Below are 16980 nucleotides of genomic sequence, written 5' to 3'. Positions count from 1 at the left end.
ATATTACGTGAAGGTGATCCATAGTTGAGAATCCTGTCCTAAAGCCAGCTTGCTCTTTTGGTTGTTTCTCATCAAGTATTCTTTCTAATCTGTTAGTAATGACCCTTGTGAACAACTTGTAGATATGGGATAACAAGCTAATTGGTTTATAATTTCCAATTTCTGATTTATCTCCTTTCTTATGCAGCAAAACTACGATTGCATTATTCCACTGCTTAGGCATCACACCTTTTCTAATGCACTTTGTGAAGAGCCTTGCCAATTTTTGTGTTATGTCTCTTCCTCCCAATTTTAACAACTCTACAGTAACTTCATCTTCCCCCGGGGCTTTCCGATTCTTCATTTTCTTCAATGCATGTTCTACCTCATCAGGAAGAATATCGGTTATGTTGTATGTGTTGCTACTTTGCAATCCATCTTCCCCACTGCTGGTATCATTCCCTCGCTCCTTGTATAATTCTCTATAGTAGTTTTCTGCTATTTGAATTATGCCTTCTCTGCTGTTTATAAGTACACCATCGCTATTCTTCAGTTTCAGTATCATTTGTCTTTCTGTATTACTGCTCATGGCTGCTGATTTAAATCCTTTGTTTTCCCTTAATGCTTGTTCTACTTTTCTTGTGTTAAATCTTCTTATGTCCTCTCTGAGTCTCTTTCTAATGGCTTTGCATAACTCAGTATACTCAATTTTCTCCCGGTCAGTGTTTTTCTTGCTCTTCATTTGTCGTCTTTGGTTCATCATGACAAGTGTTTCTTGACTAATTTTTTCTTCTTTGGATTTCTGTTTCCCTATAGGTTTCTTGGGCTTTATCCCTTTCAGAAAGTTGTAATATTCCTCATCGATATCTTGGTCCTGAGCAGTCTGCAGAAGCTCAAACTTGTTCTTAAGTTCCAGTACATACTGCTTTTTCTCCTCCTCTGTTCAAAGACCTTTGTATTATTTACTCAAATCAGTTTTTTCCTTTCCTTTCCTACATCTATATCAAGTGTACATCTTACCATTCTGTGATCACTTCCAACATTTACCTTATTCAGGACGGTAACATCATTCACAATATATCTTCTGTTAGTGAGGATGAAGTCCATTTCATTAGTTGTTAATCCATTTGGACTCTTCCATGTCCACTTTCTGTTCACCCTTTTCTTGAAAAAAGTGTTCATTACTGACATTCCTTGAGATTCTGCAAATTCCACAAGTCTTTCACCTCTTTTATTTCTTTCACCAATGGTAATGTTCAATATTCTATTAAACTGGTAAGAACTGAGAGGTTATTTTGCAGTATCAGAAAATTCTGGTCGAACAGATACAAAGTACAAAGCTGGATTATTAAAAGAAATGCTTTATCGTAAAACGAATTATCTGTATTTTGTGTTTGCTACACCCGTTGTAAAAGATTTTGAATCTGTTAATGCAATATTTCAGTCATCTAACATTGATCCATATAAACTGTCTAATGAATTAGAGTTAATCAGAAAAGCTCTTTACAATAGAATTTACTGAAGAAGCCATTGAAAATATCAACTATGGAGCCAATTTAAGCAAGAATTTGATAGTCATCTAAATGAATTCAAGTCAACGTTCTAGAGAAGAAGAAAGTAAAGTTCTTGAAGTTAAAAGAAGATGCCTCGTATTCATTATTGAGGCTATCGACCAACTGCAATCTAGATTATGCAATGCGATTAATGCTTTCAAAAATCTTTCATTGCTTAATCCTGAAAAAATATTAAGCCAAATGTCAAAGGGGGATTTTTCAGATTTACCTATGTTATATTTAGCTACAAATAATTTCGATGAAATTGAGCAACAATATAGGAAAATTACTGTAACAGATTGGACAGCAGAAAATGTTTTTGAAAACAATGAAATTCTAAAAGATATAATAAAAATTTGGCATGGTATCTATTGTCACTGAAACTTTAAGCAATTGGCAGCATATGCACTTAAGTGTCTTGTAACTCCAGCAAGCAATGCTGTTGTTGAATGAATATTTTCTCTTGTAACTGCAGTAAAAACAAAATCAAGAAACAGATTGCAACTTCATCTTCTAGATGCAATCATTAGAATCGGGGCATACATTGAAAATTCAATCTGCTGCAAGGATCTGCATATTACAGATAGAATGTTAAATAATTTCAAATAAGATATACTTTATACCAACAATAGTAGAATCACTGTTGCATCTACTTCACAGCAAAGTATACAGGATGAAATTGAAGAAGCAGCAGCAGAGATAAAGATGCTCTTGTAAATGTTATACAGTATGTATACAGGATTTTTTGAGGTGAGTTATTTTTGTTCTAATTGCATTTATTAAATGAATTTTACTTTGGTTTGTGTTTTGCAATGTTTTATAAATAATTTCTGTATTTGGCCAATTTTTCATGTGTGTTTAGCCATAAACATCTCCAACTATCTGGAAACCCTGGTATATAGCGTTGTTTATGCTTTCCCTTATTTGCTGCTTTCATTTCTCTTTTACTTAAGGGCTGTCCTCAATATTCTCAAATATCCTATTAGTTTCTTTTCTTTGTTTCTTTGATTCATTACATATTTTATGACTCCTATGTGCTTTATTACAAACCAGGACTGACCTCACCCTGTGGGATGGGCAGCTACACTCCCAGTACCTCAGCATAAGCCTCCCTTAGGCTTATGCTTTTCTCTTCTCTTTGTCTTTATGCTTTATTATTCTGATTTTTATATCCCATGGATTATTAGAGTATTCCAAGATGATTGCTGTGTTATTGCTATCCTATTTCTTCCTTCACTTTGCCTATTTTAGTTCCGGTTTATTACTTACTTTCTTAGATGGTAGACGACTCATCAACTGGTGCAATATGACCACTTTGCTTATTGGTGACTTGAAGTGGTGAAACCCATGTTTAGTCACCAGAGCAAAGTTTCTAGCATCCCTTCCCTCCCCATCTCCTTTAACCCATGCACAGTACTAAGTACTGTAGGTTTTGATACTTTTCGTGTTTGGGGGGTTTCATAAAAAAAATTACACTTCCCCTCATCACCAATCAATCCATTGGGTTTCATTTGGTTATTCTGCCAGTAAGCTACTAAATTATTACCTTTTCTCACTAAGATTTATTAGCTATCTTTAGGTCCAGTAGTTACTGGAAAACAGCAACCAGAAACAGATAGCTTTTGCTGATTATTATTTGAATGTATCATTCAATATATCCTTTTACTAATAATTAGCAATATTTTTATTAATTACTTTTTTTGTTTTTAGATATTTCTTTTTGGTTATAGCTCAGGCACTCGTGCCTTTTCCTTGCAGTATTATTAACCAGCCTATGTGTTATGCTGGGCACTAATATCTGCAATAGCATATATTAGGCATTCTTTGCTTCCAACTAAGGTGCCATAGCTTTACATTTTTTTTTTTTTTTTTTTTTTTTTTTTATGTATAGTTTTTCATATATCACAGTCTGGTGTAATTTTAATCATTGGATCAATGGCATTAATCAGATCTGTTAAATTTATAATGTTATTCTACATTTATATACTTTTACTTCTATCTTGAACTGGTTTGTTTAAATTTTGTTTTAATTTGATATACTGTACATATAAAAAGCATTTATTGGTAAAAATACACACATAAAATTGTGTGTATTAAAAAAAGCATTTATTGGTAAAAATACACACATTCCGTTGCCAAGCATTTATCTTCAAAAGTGATTATATTATTAGGATGATACTGACTGAAAATAATATTGATATTCATGGGTAAAATTATCTATTAATGGGTAAATTGTTTTTAGCACATAAGTGCTGGACAATATAATAGTAACTAATGTCAACTTTGAACACATTTTTTATATACGTAGATTAACATACATTTAATATTATTTAAATATCTTCGAGATTGTATTACAGCTTTGCAACATCTAGGTGTGGAATACACAAGAAATGCTTTTGCTGGTATTTCATGATGCCATACCCTAATTACTGCCTCCATTAACACAATCTTTGAGCAAGTATTTGTATAATGAACTTTATTTTTTAATAGCATTCATAGATTTTCTATGGGGTTTAAATCAGATGAATTACCAGGCCAGAATAAAGGTTTAACTAGTTTAAGCACAAAAAAGTCTTTAACACTCTTTGCTCTGTGACATGGAACTGAGTCATCCTGAAAATAGAATTCTCTGTTGTCAACCAGTTCTCTTTCTGAGGGTAGCATTTGAGAAGAAAGAATATCTTTATACACAGTGCTGTCAAAAATATTCAGTCTTCCAACACCATTTGCAGCAAAACATACCAGGACCAATACCCTGTCAGGAACTTGATGGGTTTTTTTTGTACAGGAAGCATGCAGAGATTTGCCAGTTTTGTAAAAAATATACTGCAATTGCTGCCATTCAAATTAATTTTTGTTTTGTTGCAGAATAAAATCTTCTGCCAGTCTTCTTCAGACCAGTGTTGGTACAGTTTGGCCCATGCAACACATGCTTTCCTTTTTCCGGTTGTCAGCATTGGTTTCTTGATAGGGCAATATCATTACATTTCAAATAACCTCAAAGTTCTACCTGTAGTTTTTATGCTAGTTGCCTCCTGTTATTTGGCAGGACTTTCAGAGGAAGAAAACTTGTCTAACAACTAATAGCAAACTAATACACAAACAGTATATGTGATTATTGGCTCTTGCTGATGGTATGCATTTTATTCCACAATTTTCAGCTGTGTCACTGCAAGCTTCTTCAAGTTTGGCCATTTTCATTAACTGTCACTCAACTGTTGATTTTGTATATACCAAGAATTTGGGAAATTTTAGTGTTTGTTCTTCCACATTGCACATTGCTTCATAACCTTAATTTCAGTAGGCTTTCTATGTGTAATATGGATCTTTTTCCCCATTTTCTTAACTTTAACAAAGCTAACTGCAAATTTTGCAAAACTGCAGGAACTCTATGAGAAATACAGCCTCTCTCCAAACTTTTGTAATACAAATGAGCTTAAGTAAAACCTGGATAAGAAGTTTTTCAAGGAACCAAAGGTTCAGAAATTCTTACGCAGGAAAACTTCTTAAAAGGGAAAATGACCTAAGGGTGTGAAATATTAACTGCACAAATAAAAATGAAAATAACACATACATAGGTTAAAGATCATTTTTAAGTACTATTTCAGAATTTATAAATATTTCACTCTGCCTATGGGAAACATTTTTAAACTCAGGATTTCTAATTGCTTAACATTCTGTTCATTAAACTCCTTACCAAATACTGATTACCGAGTCGAAATGATGAGCTCCTTTGGGGTTCCAACATACCTTAAGAGGTCACAATTACAATAAGGCAGAGCAACAATCCACTAAGTAATTCAGAACTGGATAGTTGAACATCAGAAGTTAACGGCATGTACATCACTGTGCTTCACATGGTCGACACTATCCAGTTATGGATAAAGATGAAAACAATTGCAAAATGCCACTTCCATTATATCAAAATGTTTATAGCAGTGTTTCCTAAATGGTGTTCCATGGAACCCTGGGGTTCCGTGAGGTAAAATTAAGAGTTTCACGAAAAAAAAAAAAATTTTTTTTAAATTTTACACATTAAAAGTTAAAAATATTGTAGGTACATTTATATCTGGTGGACGAGACAATATTTGGGTCAAGTCGCTTTTACTGCACAGCTTGTGTACTAAACTGCCTTTGTAATTGTAATCCAGAACCTGCACATTATATTGGCTGTATACTACCGCACCTACCTATCTAAATACCAGGAAACCATGGCCAAACGGCTGTAATTGGTTACGCTCCATGTTTGGATCCGTATTTCGCATGGTGGAACATTTTTTTAATATTAATAATAATAAACAAAGAATTTAAAGGTATTTGACCTTGAACCAAGAAAATTTTTCGCCTGCGGTGTATTTATTTTTTTTTTATGCGCTGCGCTAAAAATATTTAAGGGGTTCCATTATGTTGTACAAAATATAAAAGGGTTCCATGACTAAATTTAATTGGGAAACACTGGTTTATAGTAAAAAGGATTTACTGCTGAAAGCCTCAGGCTACGGAAAATTCACTAATCGAACAAGTTTGTGCCAAGCTTCATTTTAGTTCATAGTAAATCACTGAAGTAGGTGAAATAGCATCATTTTTGTGATATCGCATATTGTGAATGCCTTCACAAGTTGCCCTGATATTGAACTACCTCGAATAAGCAATGCTTTGGCAGTGGATTCTCGAATAGGCAACACTTCGCCAGTGGATTTTCGGTGGATTATTCTAATGTTACTTATTCTCGGTGGTATCCACTGAGAATAAATAACATTAGTCTTTTCCATTGTGAAGCGTTGCTTATTGGAGGTGGTGCAATATCAGGGCAACCTGTTGCGAAGGCATTCACAATATGAGATATATGTATATCAAAAACAATGGCATTTTACCTACTTCAGTGATTTATTATGAACTAAAACGATGCTATGCAATAACTTGTTCAATTACCAAAATGTTCATATTGTTTAATACTTTTTTTAATATTAAAAATAAAGAATTTGTATATTTAAAAAACATTAAGTGGGAAAACATCATTATAATAATACACTGTGTATTCTTTATCACAAACTTTTTATGTGGGAAAACGTTTTACCCAGGAAACTTCTTACGCGGGAAAAAAATATCTTACAATATATATAGAGCTGAAGACTTAAGAAACCAAACCTAGTATAGGGGAAAACTTATGTGGGAATTTCTTATCCAGGTTCACTGTATATATATATATATATAACCATACAAATAAATTAGAATGAGAGTTAAAATAAAATAATGCCAGCAGTATGGCAAGACAAGAGCGAAAATAGTAGAAATTAAACCTAAATCTGACCAAAAATAGACTGACCATTATGCCACATCTCGACAGAGATGGGGCATAATGGTCAGTCTATTTTTGGTCAGATTTAGGTTTTATTTCATTGTAGTGATTAACATCTCTGTTGGTGATATTTCACATAAATTTGGACCTGGTGCCCGTCAGAGGAAGCGCCGTTAAATTTCTATTTAATTGGCTTTTAAAATTCAATAAATTATTTAGATTTACATTTAGACTTTCTAAATTATTTTAGAGTTTCTACTGCAATATTTTTACTCTTGTTACCCTTCTCTTCCTTTCCTGTTTGCTTGATTTAGGTTTAATTTCGACTATTTTCGCTCTTGTCTTGCAATACTGCTGGCATTATTTTATTTTAACTCTCATTCTAATTTATTTATATGGTTATATTTCAAGCATCATGTAGAGAAATATGCTTTTTGCTGCCTCTGATGTATGCTGTACCATTTTTATTTTATTTTATTATGAAAAATTCCGTTTTCAACTATTTTAAACGCTATTCAAATATATGTATATATATATCAATTTACTGGACTGAATCCATTGAATAAAAAGGTATTCTTCCAGTAAGCTGCTAAATTGTTGATAAGGTATTACATTTTTACAGTATGGCCTATTGTTAGGTCCTGCTATTACTGGAAAATAACAATCAGAAACAGATAGTTTCTGCTAATTATTATTTGGATATATAGAATGATGCTAGCCCTTGATAATATGGTACATTATCAAGGGCTAGCATCATTCTGTATATCCAGATATTACTATAATATCCTATATATATTAATGCCAAATATCCTATATATTACTAATTTGCATTAATTTTATTACCTGGGCTTTTGCTGCACCAGCCAAAAAAAAAAAAAAAAAAACTGATTTCCCACATGTATGTAAGTATCTATCCAGCTGAGCTTTATATTACCCCATGCTATCAGCCTCAACCAACCATGTAGGCAATTTATTCCAATAAATAACAACTTGCTAATTAAAAGAAAGCTTCATGCAATCCATTCTAAAGCCCCCCCACTCCATAATTTAAATTTATGGCCCCTAGTTCTGGAATCATTTATAACAGTGAAAATTTCATCCTTGTTCATTTTACCTTTACTTCTTAGAGCCCTATATAGCCCATAAAATATTCTTTAAGGTATCTAATTTCCAAGATCTGCAGTCTGCATATTCATAGCCTTTCCTCATATGAGTGCCCTTTTGCCGATCTCACCAGGTATGTTGCCCATCTTTTGGACCCTTTCAAGAAGCCTTTTTTTTTTTTTTTTTTTTTTTTTAAGTGCAGTCTCCATACCTGGACACAGTATTCCAAGCATGGTCTCACAACTGCCTTATACTGTAGTATTACTATCTCCCTATCTACAAGCAAATATATGATAAATCATCTATAGGGCCTACCTTGCCACCTGCCTACACTTACAAGTTACTGTAGGTGCACTATAGCCACAGCAGCTTGTGCGCCATTAAACACACACACACACACACACACACACACACACACACATACACAAACACGTTACTGTCCAAAAGAGAGAAACTGAAAACACAAACTTAGCACATGATTGACTCCATGCTAAACATGAGCTGAGCTTGTGAATTCCATGTCTACAAATAAAACATAACACATGTGCACATTTTAAAAGTATAAACTAAAATTCAGAAGAAAAGAAAACTACCAGAAAAGACACATGAATAGTGGAAATCCCCCTGTAAAACTGGAATGGTTGGCAATTTCATAATGTTTGCAGGCTAAAAGATCTAGAATATCTTATGATAACCTACACCTTTGTTTAAGATCAGCTAACTGCTGCAGCATTTGAGTGAAAACGCCTTTAAGAAATTCCTCTAGGGATGAATCTCTACGTTGCCAGAGGTAAAGAGCTTCTTACAGTGATGAGAGGCAGTTTGTCATATCATCTAACTGCATGTGTGGTTTGGCCAAGTTGGTGGGGAGGTAATTATCATAGAATTTCTGACAAAGTGCCCAAATTTATCTTTTTTATTAGATATGTTGAGCATTTTTTTCAATAAACTAGATTTTATGAGGTTTAACTTGACAGTAGTCTTGCAGGAGCCAGCTGGGCTCTCTTTAGAATAAATTTTATTAAATTTTGGTTCAAGACAAACTTTCAGTAATTTCAAATATAGACAACTTTGTCTGAGCAATTTTGGAAGTGAACAATTATTGTTTACTAGGAATTACACATGTCAAGTTCTGCTGGACTGTTTGTGTAAATATTTTTACCTTGTGCTACTTTCAGTTTCAGTATAATGTAAACAGGCGCCTCCGTAGCCAGGTGGGCAGGAGCAGCAGTGCGTAGCACACGCTTCTTGATTAGACTGGGGTTAGAGCCTGTGACTACCAAATACGGAGGATGCGGAAAGGTCAGGGAATGACCACCGCATATCCCCGGAGCAACATGGCCTTAGTTGCTAATGCTCCTAAAAACCAAATAACAACAACAACAAAAACATAATGTAAACAAGTCTCTTCTAAAGAAGTAAAGTAAACAAATTCTCAGCTGTTGGCTAGACATCTGTTACAGAAATTAGATAACTCTTTGTTTTATGTTTAATTGTTACACAAAATGTGATTTTTGTCTTGATTGAGGTAAACTGGTTTCTTATTTTTATTATTATTATTATTATTTATCATTTTATTCTTTTATTTATTCTTTTGTTTACATGAAAGTCTGCATTTTTTCATATTTAATGGTTTTCTGAACTGGAAAATGAAAGTGATTAATAGTTTCATATTTATATTTCATGATTGTAACAATTCCTTTTCATTTTCAGCAGAATTAATGAATGTTTTGTTTCATTGAAAATAATGAGTAAAAAATAGTTTTTTTAATTTTCATTAAAAACATAAAAAAGTCACATTTAATAAATATTGAAATCCATTAGTAAAAGATCACACATTGGAATGTTTCAAACAGAATTAATAAAAAAAAAAAAAAAAAAAAAAACTTTTCTCAGAAATAAACAATAAATAAAAAATAATAATTAAAAAAAAGACAGTCATCCAGAACCTGTCAGGTGCTGGATGACTGTGTCTGTAACAATCAGGGGTGTGAGTGCTTGTTACCAGGTTAAGGATCAACGGATATGTGTAAAAAACACTTTGTGTGTTAATTGGTCCTTAAACTTGAATGCCCATGCACCGTTGAACATTGACAAAGATGCAGCTTGTGTGTGATTTTTCAGATGTTCATAAAAACTTTTCATTATCTAAAACTTGTTTAAAATACTAAAAGTAATATGTATCATTTCTAAACATTTGGATATTGTATTTTACATAGAAATTATAGAAAAAGCAAATATTTTTGTCAAATATTAAAGTTTATTCATTTATATATATTATGCTTGAAAGAACTCCAGATGGGAACTCAAATCTTCAGTGTTTGGCTGGATCTGCAAACATAAGATACTGTTATGTACTTATTATGATTTATATTGAAAATACTATTAAAAATTTTGGAACTAAATTAATGGAGAAAAATCCTTGACTGTAGAGCACACCAAGCCAATATACATCTCGTATACATAATGTTGCCTGTGCAGCACTATGATATTGCTCACAAAAAAATTATTTTCCTCAACAAAAATTATTGTGGAAACTACTACTGCACTTACACTCTGGAAAGCAATACTGCACTAAACATTGATTGATATATAAACATCACCTGCCTAGTTAATGCCTTCTGCTGCTGATCTGGCAAAACTCTACTGGCACTTCTGTGATCTAAACTTTTTAAAGTTATTTATAATATAAATTTATTGCTTGCAGTTATATACATCAATGTTTGAAAGTGGCTTTAGGTCCTAAACATGCTGAACAGGCCTGCTATAGAGTGAAGGGTTGCAGTAAGGTTCTCAGGTACTTGCTGCTATGTTGAATAACTGATATAGCAAGAGATATAGTTGATAATAACGTTTTTGGTGCATCAATTTTCATTATCCACATATTTGCAGAATTTTTCACTTAACACTATTTAAGATAATATTTTGTTTCACAATGCAGTAGCTTGACCTTTCATATATGTTCTGATGATGTTGTATTATTACCAGTTTGCCTTCTATTCGGGGACCACGGGATTTGACATTAGGGGGTGCTCCAAAACGAGTGTTCACCCCTAATATTCCAGCAAGGCGGGATCGATCTGCAAAAGGCAAAAATGAGAATGAGGAGTAAGTTCAGTTTAGCATAATTATGACAACTTTTTGTTAATGACTAGAAATAGTTTTATCTGAATTGCATAGATTTTATTTCAATAAAAGTCCATTACTCGTGCTGTGTAATGAATAATGGACTTTTATTGAAATAAATCTGTGAAATTCAGATAAATAGATTCTCTTATAATATAATTTAATTTTGATTAAAATTTATCAACAGTGATAGTCATGAAACCGACGTAAATCTTTCCTTCCTCTTCCTTTCAATGGTTATAACTTAACTGTCTACGACAGGTATAACACAGGTTGGAGGAGAGGAACATTAATACTGAACCAAATCCATTTTTATCTTTGTTACTCTATACTTATAAAATTGAAGATTTTATAAGTAACTGAAGATTTTAAAGTGTAAGTTAGACATATGGGGATACTACAATGAATTCTTTCCAGAGCATTTGATATTGGATTTGGCATTGGCTTTCCAGCCAAATTGTCAATAATTCTGAGTTTACAAAGAGAATATATAAATTTCAGTGGTTTTCCAGTTTTCACGAAGACTTAATGTCTTTAGCTATGATAGTTTCATTTTGCAATAGATATTTCATTTTCAAAATTAATGAGGCTCCAGACTACAAAATTATCATAGGGAAATAATTTGATACATTAACACTTGTAACTGATGGATGCATGCAGCTAAAATTAGCATGAAAATTTTTAAGATTTAAAATATTTTTTATCAAGGTTTCTTCAAAAATATATCCTTTATTTTTGGTGCTATCCCCCTCCCCCACTATTATTATGTTAACCTGAATTATTATATAGGATTACATATATACATGGACTTCAAAAAGTCACAAACACTGGGTTGTTAAATAAAATGAATGCTTGATCAAAACTGGGTAGGATTAATATTACTAGAATTTAAAAGTACAGTTTAATTGCAGTTGCCAGTGTATATTATAAATATTTAATTGACAAATAAAAGATATGTGCCATTTACTATCACAAGGAATTCCATTGTGGTCTGTGTGCTTCTTCTTATGATTGCAACATATGTCATTCTGTTTTATTTTTAAATCCTTTTTGTTTAAATTTAAATTAAAATCCAGTCTGGTTTTGATTACACATTCATTTTATTTAGAAAAGTTTAGAGTCAGTAGATCCAAGTCTTCCAGCCATAAACTTCACTAGCAGTGCTTGTGCATACATTCCTTTTAGAAAAATCTGTAGTTGAGTGACTCTTTTCTTTTTTATTGGAGTCATTAAAAAAATTTTTGTTGTATTTGCTTTTGTATATTTTCTTATCTCTAGTCCCTCATCCTGTGGATTTGGGCAGGTATTAGTTATTCATAGATGAGTTATTCAAGGAATAACTCATCTCATTTTGGCATATGAATATGTGATGAAGTTCCATATTTATTTCTTTCAAGCAGGAAGGCATTGCCTTTTATTATTGACAGCCACAAAAGTTAATTTCCCTCATAATTCTAAAAACTGAGAAAAGAAATGCTTAAATGCTTTTCCTTCATAGAATAATGCAAGCGAGAGATTATTGCAGTTTACTTTCTAATAACAAGATAAATACTATGGTAATCAAAAATTGAAGTATCTACTATTGGGAATAAATAAATGTATAAAATTTTGTATATATTAGCATTACCATTAGTAGAGGAATATGATGCAAGAAAGCAAGCTTATGTAGCCTCAGCCAAAAAAAAAAAACAACAACCCCATTTCACGCATCCATTCCCTGTAAAAGCTTGTCCAGTTCCTCCTTGAATTTATTTAAGCTATCAACTTCCACAATGACAGATGGAAGTTTGTTCCAGCAATCAACTACCCACTGGCTAAATGCAAATTTCTGCACATCTATTTTGCAACTGTCTTTCCTCAATTTGAATTTATGCCCCCTCAGGTTTGTAATCTGAGAAAGAGGAAAAATCCATCAGAATTGAGTCTGCTCAACCCATTCAAGGCCTTATACATCTCAGTCAGATCACCTTGCAGGTGCTTAGTCTACAGATGCTGCAATTTGCAGAACTTGAGCCTTTCTTGGTAAGAGCACTCCTTTGTTCCCCCTCACCAATCTTGTTGCCCTTTTCTGTACTCGCTCAAGCAACTCTAAATCCTTCCTAAAATGAGGCCTCCAGACCTGTATGCAGTACTAAAGGCATGGCCTGACCTGACCATTGCCTTATACAAAGGGATAATCATCTTCTTTTCCCTACTAGCAAAATTCCTGTATAACATTGGCAATACCTCATGACCTGCTCTTGCAGCCTGTCTGCATTGTTCAGAAAACTTCATATCTGACTGCACAATTACCCCCAGATCTTTTTCATTTTCTACCACCCTAAGTGTAGTACCACACAGTTGGTACGTTACTCTGGAGTTACTTCTACCCATATACCGTACTTTGCATTTGTCAATGTTAAACTTCAGTTGCCACTTCTCAGCCCACCTGCCCAACTTTTCTAGATTTTGTTGCAGTAGCACACTGCCATTACTGTCATTAACAATCTTGCCAACTTTTGCATCATCTGCAAATTTCAACATTAAGCCTGATATACCTTCATCAATATCATTAATAAATATACAAAACAACAGTGGAATGAATAAATATACTATTTATTCATTTCCAACAGCTGGCCATGTGTCTCAGCTTTTGTTATTTCATCATACGTGTAATTATCTTACTTGTTTTGAAATCATGGCAGTTTTGTTGTGAAGATTACTTGTTGCAAATTTTTTTTTTTTCATTTTTACTGGTTGTGGGTTAATGTAAAATGTTATTAATATAAGCAGTCCATTAAAGACCATCCATGCTTTCTTGACCTTAAATAATCTATAATAACATGCTTAATGGTCTGTTTCAGATTTACTTAATTTCAAGACATTGCAGTTATGGAAATTTGAAACCTACAATGGCGGACAAAAAAAAAAAAAAAAAAAAAGCTGCATCACCTTTAAAAAAGTAACATTTGTAGCGAAACGTATAAGATATTGTTTGATTACAGTCATTTTGTTTGTAGAAAAGTAAAGGTGTTGCATTAGATAATGCTTCTATAAATATGGCGTTGGAAGGGTGTACATGCTCATTAGTATAATGTTTTGCAGAGGTGTAAGCATGGCTCCATATGTTCAGTTGACACCAAGAAAAAAAAGTGTAGCTGTTGCTCTGTTCCAGGAAGGGCTTTCTACATTCAGGTGGTAGATGACTTTCATCAACTGGTGAAATGCCACCACTTTGCTTATTGGAGGCTTGAAGTGGTGAAACCCATGTTTAGTCTCTAGAGCAAAGTTACCGGCATCCCCCCCCCCATTTTTCTCCTTCAATCCATGCACGGTACTAAGTACTATAGGTTTTGATACCTTTTGTGTTTGGGGTTTTCATTAAAAAAAAAAAAGAAAAAAAAAGTGATATCGCTGATAAAATAGGCTGCCACCAGTCAACAGTACCCCGGGTGCTGAAATTAAAGCGTGAAACTGGTGATGTGAAGAGAAGACCTGGATCAGATCGTAAGAAAGTGACAACACCTTCCAAAGATCGATATTTGAAATGGCTATGCCTTCATAATCGCCATGCTAGTGCTCCTGATCTAAAACTGGACTTTGAGATGGCCTCTGTTGTTGGAACAAGTGCACAAACTATCCAAAGACGGCTTTTGGAATGTGGTCTGCATGCCTATCGGCCCAAGAAGAAGCCTTTGTTGACACAACAAATGAGGAAGAAGTGACTTGTTTGGCTAAAAATGCATGTTTCATGGACAAAAGAGCAATGGGACATCATCATCTTTTCTGACGAATCGAAATTCAACCTACATGGTTTGGATGGGAAGCGATATGGCAGAAGATGAAAATCGGAGGCATACCATCCTGACTACATAACACCAACTGTAAAGTTCCCTGTCGGTCAGATGTTTTGGGGATGCATAACAAGCAAAGGGGTGAAGCAAATTAAGTTTATTAATGGAACAGTGAATGCAGAAACCTACACTGCTATCTTGGAGGAGTGCTGGAAACCTATTATTAGGGATCACCACAGAGACGTCCAAAACTGCATTTTTCAACAGGACTCAGCACCTTGCCACACAGCAAAAATTGGTAAGTTTTATGCTATTTTGATTTAATGATGAGTTTGTCGTCTTGTCTCACAAGGCTTAAAACATACATCAATGTTTTCCCTCGTTTTTCTCCCTTAAGGTGCAGTCATACCTCAGAAATGCTGGCATTGCAGTGTTGGACTGGCCCGGCAACAGTCTAGATTTGAACCCTATTGAAAATTGCTGGTACATAATGTCATCTAAAATTGCTCAGACGAAGCCAACAAGTAAGATTCAGCTTCAGGAGAGCATTGTTAAGGGTGTGGTACCATGAAATTGGGCAACCGTATATCCAGAAGTTATTAACTCTATGCCAGATCGTTGCAAGGCTGTAATTGCAGCTCGAGGAGGAACAACAAAATATTGAGGATTTATTTTGCTGATTTACATTACATAATACTATTCTGATTTTTGTTATACTACATAATTTACAGATGACTTGTTCACTGAATTTATAGGAAATATATTAAGAAGCAGTGAATCATTGATTAGTTTCTCTTCATTTATTATTGCTTGCCATGAAGATTATAAAGAAACCAATTTAGAAAAACTGAACTGGAAAGCATAGCTATTCAGGTTTTAAAGAAATTCATGTGGCAATTTCATTATATGCTACTACTTATTATATTGAAGAAAGTTTAAAGGTAAATGTATTTTTCATTGTGATTTGCTTCTGTCCAGCAGCCATATTTATTTTATCAGTAAAACTGAAGAAAGATCATAAAGACACTTATTAGTTGTAATTATCAAAAGAATCTGAGCTTTTGAGATGTGTATTTTGAGGGATGCTTGAAAGAGTAAAATGGACAGATAGGGTTAAAAATGAGAAGGTAAGAGAAAATCAAAGTGTGATACATGTTATAAGGAAAAGAAAGAAAATTGAATTGTACATTATTGAGGGGAGAGAGTTTATTAAGAGATATAATTGGAGGGAAAGAAATGGGCAAGCAACCAAAAAGAAAATGAGAATTGTAATGCTGAATGATTTTATAGCAGCTGATGGGTTTTGTGGGTTGAAGGAAATGTCTAGAAACACAGAGAAAGGAGAAGAATGAATTCTGACTATCATAGACTTGTCATGGAAGAGAACAGATGATGATGATGATTATTATTATTTGTAATGATTTATAACCTTAACAAGAATATAGTTTTATAATCAATGTGGAAGTAAGTGAATAATTAACTCTGCATTTATGTAAAAATATGGAGTTGCAAATATGGAGAAATTTCCTACACCAAGCATACTCAATTAACTATAGGAGCATTCTTGATGTAGGAAAGTATTTCAATTAATCATATGATTGTGCTTGGTATAGTAAAGCATGCTTAGTTAAGTATATAATACAGAACAATATAAGAATGTTTTTTGAATAGTACATAAAAATAGAGTTAAGATTACTTATTTTAGCATTGACTGCTACTTATACTATGCTTTTCACACAATACATTGCTTTATAATTTTTGAAATTTTTAGTACTAAAACTGACACTAAAAGTACAAGGGGACGGGGACGAGGAAGGGATGAAGAAAGAGGCAGAGGAAGAGGACGTGGTGATCGATACGTCCAATCACAAGGAAGTGTATTTGCAGAGGGAATGGCTGAACAGAGAAAGTCATGTAAGCTAAACATATTTTACATTTTTTGTGAATATCTTTTTATCTTTAAAAACTGGTGTCTCTGAATTAATTTTAATCAGTTTTAGAATTTGTTGAAATTAGTAAAGGAAAATTAGATTTTTGATTATTATTGATCAAATATTGTAATTTGAGACTTTTTTTTTTACAGTGTTTCTAGTTTCATAAAAAATACAAAAAAAAAAATTGAGGAAATATTACAGAATAAATAAAT

The 16980-nt window shown here is 33.3% G+C and overlaps 1 protein-coding gene across 1 annotated transcript in view; it reads left to right on the top strand.

The window, feature by feature from the left end:
- Positions 1–16980, top strand: part of Polr3D (RNA polymerase III subunit C53) — a 65791-nt gene that overhangs the window by 9914 nt on the left and 38897 nt on the right. Inside the window, exons 2-3 of the mRNA XM_090377328.1 lie at positions 10924–11043; positions 16606–16748. Coding sequence (XP_090233454.1) covers positions 10924–11043; positions 16606–16748 — 263 coding nt within the window. The remainder of the gene's footprint in view (positions 1–10923; positions 11044–16605; positions 16749–16980) is intronic.

The sequence above is a fragment of the Mastigoproctus giganteus genome, chromosome 7 (genome assembly GCF_048544385.1).
Source record: "Mastigoproctus giganteus isolate SK-2022 chromosome 7, ASM4854438v1, whole genome shotgun sequence".
Taxonomy (NCBI): Eukaryota; Metazoa; Arthropoda; class Arachnida; order Uropygi; family Thelyphonidae; genus Mastigoproctus; species Mastigoproctus giganteus.
Note: the sequence above shows the minus strand (reverse complement) of the source record. Positions and strands in the feature narration are given on the sequence as shown.